Source organism: Hipposideros armiger, unplaced genomic scaffold (assembly GCF_001890085.2).
Source record: "Hipposideros armiger isolate ML-2016 unplaced genomic scaffold, ASM189008v1 scaffold_53, whole genome shotgun sequence".
NCBI lineage: Eukaryota > Metazoa > Chordata > Mammalia > Chiroptera > Hipposideridae > Hipposideros > Hipposideros armiger.
Window position 1 is genome coordinate 3,384,062 of NW_017731403.1, and position 7,942 is coordinate 3,392,003.

Sequence of the window (7,942 nt, forward strand, 5' to 3'; positions counted from 1 at the left end):
AAAATCTTAAAAAAAAAAAAAAAAAAGATCTTCAATATGCTGCTTCAGGGGGTCTTAGTGGAACTGGAACAAAAATTGACTCCACTTTGTGCTAGGCTGGCAAATGGTGGGGCAGGTGCTTGGTGCAGTTGGAGCATTACCACAGATTTTCACAGAATTGGAAATCTCCTATTTCCTATTTACACGGCTTCTTGGTGTATGCAGGGAAAGAGACTAAAAAAGCAGCAATGAATGAAGTGCTGATGGTGAACATAGGATCCCTGTTGACAGGAAGAAAAGTTAGTGCAGCTAAGGTCTATTTAGGCAAAATAGTTCTCACTAATCCTGTGTGCACAGAAGTAGGAGAAAAAATTTCCCTTACTTGAAGAGTTGAAAAACACTGGCTTTTAACTGTGTCAGATAAGAAGAGAAGTAACCATCAAGCCAACAGATGATGGCTGGAGACTATCAGTTAAAAAATACATTTGGATGAAGTCAGGTTTCTCTTAACAACCTAGGGATGTAATTTCAAAGCAATACTGGAGAATACATTTCACAGCTCATTACCTTAGGAGCTGTAAGATTATTATCATTTTTTGTGAAGAAAATTTAATCTCTACTACTAGAATAAATAATACGATCTACAATAAATGTCAAAATCGGCATATTGATGGATTTAATCCACATTTTAGCAGAAAAGGAACAGCTAAACAGTGTCAAATGTGTACATCAATTCAGGTTTAAAATGAAACTGCTGTTACGACCAGCTTTTGCTATAGGCACATATACCACTGGACCTATTCGAAATAAAGTTTTTCTTATTTTTCAAAAACATTAAAAAAAATAAAACCCAAAAAACAACAACAAGGCTTATGAAGGTCCTCCCATCTCCAAAATAGCAAGAAAGGAACAAAAATGTGTGTAGCACATAGCTCTGTAGTAATACATGATTTGGGATAGACTGCGTATTAACAAACTGTGGGTAGAATCACTTAATGGAACTTTGTAAGAACTGTTTACAAGTGTATTTTGAATGTGTTATAAAACTTATCAGACATGACCTCTGCATTAGTTTCAGAACCCTTAACTATTCAAGAGGAAGGTTGTTTGTGAACTACAGATCTTAAAGCTTAATGTAACACTGGTAACAAACTGTCTACTGTCCTTCCAAACAGCTAACTGACTTTTGTATGTCTCTTAATATTTCTATCAGTTAATATATAATTGTAATTTAACCAAGTAAGAAAATCGTTAATGACAATTTTCAGCTTTCTATGACTAGGGTTGGTCACAACCTCTCAGATTCAGTTTCTTCATCTGGAAAAGTAAAACAAAACCAAATAACCTCTAAGCTACCTTTTAGTTCTAAAATTCTAAATATGTATGCTATCATCACTGGTATTCAATCTCAGGTAAGGTACTTTATTGCAATTCAAAGTATTTTCAAATTATCCTTCATTTTCAAAAATAAAAATATTTCTCTAATCCAATATTAATACAAGATATTCATTTGTTCATTCAACTAATATTTGTTGAACACCTAATTATGTGCCAGGCATTCAACTTGGCCCTAGGAAGATACAAAAGTAAATGAACACAGACACGGTACGGTACCTGCATTCAGAAAGCTTACAGAGAAGTTGGGAGACAAATTAAACATATGCATAAATTTAATACTACAACTTATAATAAGTGATATGAAGGAGTTAAAAGAGTATATAAAGGTGAATCTAAGAGAATTCCCTTAAGAAGAAGAAATGAATGACAAATGAACTGAGAGGAATGGTACATACGGGCTACATAATGTGGAAATCTGTCAAGGCAGAAATATGGCATGTTCAAGAAACTGACAGAAGGCCAGTGTGATTGGACATAAAAATATTTATAGGAGTTCCTTAGAAACAGAAATTAAAACTTCTAATATATGAAAGCATATCTTAGCTCTTCAAAGATATACTCTAAGATTATTTTAAAAAGAAGCTTCAAAGCATCAAGGAAGCTTCAGAGTATCACGAGTTTCTCTCTAATGTTTAGGGAAAAAAAAGCTGTCCTGTATCTCCCTGAAAAAAACAAACTAACCCTCATTGATTCCTTCTCCTTTCACGTTACCATTTTCAACCGCATAATAAAAATCACAACTTCTTAGTTCTACTTAGATTCCTTACAAGAAGACAGCTTTAAGAGTAAAAATAAATATGATGGTATTGCCCTAGCTCTGCCCCTAACCTGCCCTGTGACTGATCTTGGTAAATGTTCCTTGACAACTTTGGGCCTAGCTTTTGTCACCTGTGAAATAAGGCGAGTTCCAGAATTTCTTTTAAGATCCTTCTAATTCTAATATTATGGTTCTATTCTAAAAATGCTTGTTCCCTTCTTTAAACTGATGGGAATTAGACCAAAATACCTCTTCCATTAATCAAGATTTTACTTGCCTTTAAGCCTTCTTTGTATTTATACAGCATTTGAACATTGCTGCTATGTTATAATAAACTACTGAATTTATAAAATTTGCCCAAAATTAAGGGTCTAATAAACACAAATTATCAAAAATAGTTAAAATTGTTTAAAAATCTACACTTCAAACGAGACAGTAATACTTTAACAGGGACCCCTAAAAAATCAAAGTAGTACTAAGTCAAAATAGACTTTAAAAGGCAGGAAGGAAGAAGACAAAATCTTAAGCATTCTTGAGAAAAGCAAAATTTTAACAGCAGGACGTTCAAATTGGTTAATATATATGTCAATTTCAACTAACAAAAGAACTCATAACAAATGGATATTCTAACCCAATGATCATTCTAGACTTGGTTCTGTGTCCATTTACGGTTGACAGTATTTCTAAAATTTAATCTCCTTTCAATGGAAAATGTTTATATAGTCATAACTTTTTTAAAACCAGCTTATCCATTACTAGAATTCAAGGTTTCAATATTTTTAATATAACAATAAAAAAGATCCATACATTTTTTACTTAACAGCTTTTAATTTCATAACTTTTCAGCATCTCAAAACACTCAATATAACCTTAAGAAGCATCAATTAAGTACCTCTTTATGTAAAATCTTTAGTATCAAGGTTTATTTTAATGAAAGGATTTGTGTCCTATTCCTTCCAAAGAGGCAACAAATTATATATAGATTTTAAACTAAACTACAAAATATTCTAAATACTCACAAGCACTCACAACACTGGAAACATTTACTAGGCACACTACACTAAACTCTAAGAGCAAAGGGGCAAGATCATTCCCTAAAAATACATTTTACCAAGTTGCTCAAGGTAGAAACACTGTCAACATTATTTCTTCCCTCCCCTCCCACCAAGTCTGATTCTAACTGAATTGTCTCTTAGATCTTCCTCCTTTTATTCCCACAATCATAGACCTATCTCAAGATTTCAACACCTTTCCCCTCGAGTATTATTAACAGTTTCCAAGCTGGACTCCCTGCTGTCCAGTTTTTTCCTTCTCCAACCTAACCTCTCTGTGCCCCCCCCCCCCAATGTGACAACAAAAATGTCTTCAGCACTGGCAAATGTCCTCTGGGGGTCAAAGATGCCCTGGCTGAGAAGCACTGTTATCAAACAAGAATAGCATTTATTTTTTAAGGCCGTGGCCACAATCTATATCCAAGCAACAGAAAGCAAAAAACTGACAAACATAAAGCTGAAATTTACAACCTCGACCTAAGACCACCATGCTTAAATTAAATGAGCTGACGCCTTATAAAGAGCCACCACACTCTCTTTTAAAATCCCTTTGGAAGATGCGGGCCTAAAACATCATCTTACTTTAAGCCTGAATTTTGAAGTCGGCACCTTCTGTCAAAGTTTAACCATACTACAGACACATTTAAGTTTCTGGATATTAGAAAATTGTGATAATGTAAAAAATACCTCTTGTGCTTAAATCAAGTCTCCTCAGATGATGAAAACAGGACTTCCTAGGCAAATTATTACCTACATTTAAGGCTGCTAGCTACTTTGAACAAATATTTTCATAAACAGTTCTACAAAAAAAAACTTATTTAAAAGTTGAAGTCTTCTGCTTGAAAAACAGTACAATTAGCACGCGCGTGCGCACACACACACACACACACACACACACACACACACCCCTTCTAATTTCCCCTACTGGTTATGTCCCCACAGCACTTACTATTCAAAGATACAACCAAGACAGAATACTGTTCAGAGTGGGTAAAAGAGAAGGCGATAAAAAAGGAAAAAAAAAAAAAAAAGCCTGGTAGGTGACACTCTGAAGGCCAGGCCGAGCAGGGCAGTGACACCACCGGAGCGCGCACCTCCTGCCACACCCGTCCGAAGCGTGGACCTCCTGCCCAGACGCTTACCTTCAGCCGTTTGATCATTTCGTCGGTGGTGATCTTGTCGGTGATCTCCTTTACCCCCGGAGGGTAAGCAATCTTGCCGTCTGCACTCAAGACGCCACAGAGGGCAGTTGCAGGCTTGGGCTGCGCGGTGGAGAAGTCCATCCTGGGGGACAACTTTTCTTTCACAGTCCTCTACCGGCCTCTATCGGTCAGAAAACAAAAGTTCAGCGGGAAAGGGGCGACTTTGTAACCTCTTTTTTCATTTCAAAAAATCACTAATCTGCAAAGGGCCCTTTCTCCCGGAAGGCCGGGGATTCGGCGGCGGCCCCGCCACCCGCTCCTGCCCGGAGCTTGGACCTCGGCGGCGGCCCGCACACACACGCGGGCCCCGCTAGCCCCGGGCCCACGGGGCTCTCTGGCACCAGCCGCCGCGGCCGCGGGAAGCGCAGAGCAAGCGCCAGGAGTTTCCCGTTCCGCCTTTCACAATGAAATGCACCCCCAACCACCGAGGTCCGAAGTTTGGCGGCCTGGGGAGTCCAGCGAGACTCACAAGGCCCCCGCTCCGTCAGAGGGAAGCCCCGAGTCTCCGCCGGGCCGGTCCCCTCGGGGAAAGGAGACGCGAGGCCTATAGTGCTCGGCTTAGGCCGCAAAACTAGGGACCCGACCGGACCCACGCGCACCGGCGGCTCCCGAGAACGATCGCCCTCGCCGGGCCGAGCTTCGGGACCCCGGGCGTCCCCGCCACGCTCCCAAGCCTCCCCTGTCCCGCTCCCCCACCCCTGCGGGAGGGGAAAACAAGCCGCCCTCCACCCCAAACCTCACGCCAGGAAGCGGCTGACGCGGCTCCGCACTTCACATTTTGTTCCTTCAACTTCGGCTAAGGGACCCCAGCGGCTTCTCTCGCCCCCGGCCACTCGCGGCGCCGTCCCGCGCCGCCGAGGCCTTACCGGCACCTCCGGGCAGCCCCGCCGAGCTCCGGTCCCGCGCCACCCTCCCACCCCCTCCGGTCTCCCCTTCCGTCCCCTCCCTCCACCAGCCGAGGGCGGGAGCCGAGCTGCCACCACCGCCGCCTTTACCTCCTCCTCCTCATGCGGACAGACGGTGCATCGAACGCCCGGGCCTCTGTCAGGTGGTTGCGCCGCCGCCCCTCGTCGGGCTGCACACAAAGCGGCTCCGCGGGTCCCGCCGCCGCCGCCGCCCGCCCCGGAGCGGCGCTGGGGCTGGCGGTGCCGAGGAGGAGCAGCCGCCGCGGGGGGAGACGCGGGGCTAGTGTGCGCTGGGCGGGGAGACACTGCCGCTCTCCGTCTGGCTGAGGAAGAGCAGCCTCGGCGGAGGCTCCACCGGGAGCGTGTGCGCTCGCGTCCCCCCGGGACCCCCGCAGCCCGCCTGCCCGCACCTCGCGCCGGCCGGGTCCGCCGACCCGGACCCGGACGCCCCTAGCAGCGGCGCGCGCCCCGCAGTCCGTGCCCCAGGGAGCCGACGCCTCGCGTACCCACCGGCCGGTCACGCGAGCGGTGCGAGAGCACGCGAGAGCAGGGTGCGCGCCTCGCTCCCGCCCCTTCCTCCGCCGGCCGTGCCTCCGCCTCCCTCGGGCCCGAGGCTGCCGCGCGTGGGGCAGACAGCGCCGCCACCCGGTTGGCGCCAAGACCTGCCGCGCCGACCGCTGCGGGGAGGACGAGACGCAAAAAGCGAGCAGAGGCGGCGGGAAGCGAACCCGGTCCCGTCGGCCCTGTAAGGGCAGTCAGGACACTTTACCTTAAATCGCGGAAATGAGTTCATGACTTTTGGGGGTCATCCTGAGGGAAGTGGATGGAACTGGTCGAAAGATGGTTAATTACTGGGTGAAAACAAACTGATTTCCTCCCTAGGGACAGAAGAAGATCTGCAAACTGAGGAAAAGTTTTGCAACATGGCACAACGTGGTCCGCTTATTCTTGTTCCTTCTGACAACCACCGGAGTTAGCCCTCTCCTCCTTAGATGTCTAAAATTAATATTTTGAAATCTGCAAAATACAAAGATAGCAGAGTCGAGTGGTTCTCAAAGAATGGTCTGAAACGCAAGTTCCTGGACTCCATCTACTCCCAAACCATGGAATCCAGAAATAAGAATGTTTACAAACTAGCTAGATGGTTCTCGTGAACATGGAAGAGCTCATTTTTAAAATAAGTTTTAAATATACCGAAGAATAACTTTTTCTTTCATCCGGAGGAAAACCCAGTGCAGTGGGGTTTGAGCAGTTTAATGTAAAAAGTTGAGCAAGTGAACCTCAGAAGCACATACATAATTTCAGAATTCGAACTTTAAAAAAACCCCTCACAATTATATGAAATAGCATTCAGCTCTTGAAGCTGATCACTACCACAAGTTTAAAATGATACAAAATTCTTTTTAAATTATTCTTCATGGGTATCCCTTGGTCTTTTCCACATCCTTTCCTTGATCTTAAAAATATTAGAGGTACTGCACTCATGAATTGTTTTTCAGGTATTATCCAAGGGGGATTCCAATCATCTTGGAATCTAACCGTGCCACAGTTGCTGATTTACTAGAACTCTGCCTAAAAGTCTGTTCTTTGTTCTTGGGCAGTTGGAGTAGCAGGCAGAATCCATTCAAGATTCTCTTTTTAGGCTCTCCCTCTCACAGTGATTTTTTATCTGTCACATTTAATACCTAATGAGTGATGTTTTTCATTTTCATTCTTGCTCTAAGTAATTTACCCATTATTAAATGGAGTTTTGGATATGCACATAAAATTTAATTTTATACTATTTGTTATTTTGTTAATATTGTTTGACTTTATGAACTCAAAAGATAGTAAGCCCTAAGGGTTACAACACATAAATTTAAATATTCTATAATTCAGGAATTCTAATATTCCTGTTTTTACTTCCTTTCTTATACATTTCTTTCCACTTAACAGTAAATGAGATACCATCATTTGTGCAACAATTATTTTAAGATGACCAACAATTATTTTAAGGCATTGTTTTGGGCACTGAGGAAAAATATTGGTAGTGGGAAAGTGGACAAAAATTCCTGCCTGCCTTGATGGAGCTTAATTTTGGGGGGAGAGATAAACAAAAAATAAATAAATTGCTATGGAGGAAAATAGAGAAGGGTGGAATGCAGATTGCATACAGCCTTTTGGGCCTTTGTCCTTTGGTTTGTACTCTGACTGAAATGGGGAATTATTGGAGAGTTTTAAGCAGAGAATTGACGTGATATGATTTATATTCTATGAGCTAGGCAATCTTGCACAAATTACTTCATCTTTCTATGCTTTATTTTCATCTGTAAAACAGGAATAATAGTTTTTTTATTTTAGAGAGTCATTATGAAGAATAAGTAAGTTAACATTTGTAAATTGCCTAGAATAGTAACTGGCACACACTAAGCTCTACATATTTTATCTATATCTATATCTATATCTATCTATCTATATAATATAAATACATATTATATCTATATCTATCTATCTATCTATCTATATATATATAATGAAAGAATCACTCTAGCCACTGGGTCAAAAATAATGTAGAGGGCCGGCCGAGTGGCGCGATGGTTAAGAAGTGGCTTGGGACGCCAGAGGGCCCCGGTTCGGATCCCACATATGAGGGCCAGTGACACTGCCCTC

General features: G+C 43.0%; 1 protein-coding gene across 5 annotated transcripts in view; it reads right to left on the reverse strand.

The window, feature by feature from the left end:
• The window catches only part of PDS5A (PDS5 cohesin associated factor A), a 126,236-nt gene extending 120,437 nt beyond the window's left edge, over window positions 1–5,799 (reverse strand). For 2 of the 5 annotated variants that reach the window (XM_019640861.1, XM_019640865.1), the window contains exons 1-2: window positions 5,384–5,799; window positions 4,329–4,509 (exon numbers count right to left, since the gene is read on the reverse strand). In XM_019640861.1, the coding sequence (XP_019496406.1) occupies window positions 4,329–4,469 (141 nt within the window). In that variant the 5' untranslated portion in view covers window positions 4,470–4,509; window positions 5,384–5,799. Of the gene's footprint in view, window positions 1–4,328; window positions 4,510–5,124; window positions 5,287–5,383 lie in introns of those variants that run through there. The other 3 variants (XM_019640864.1, XM_019640862.1, XM_019640863.1) reach the window with 3 other exon arrangements.
• Between the last annotated feature and the right edge of the window lie 2,143 nt (window positions 5,800–7,942).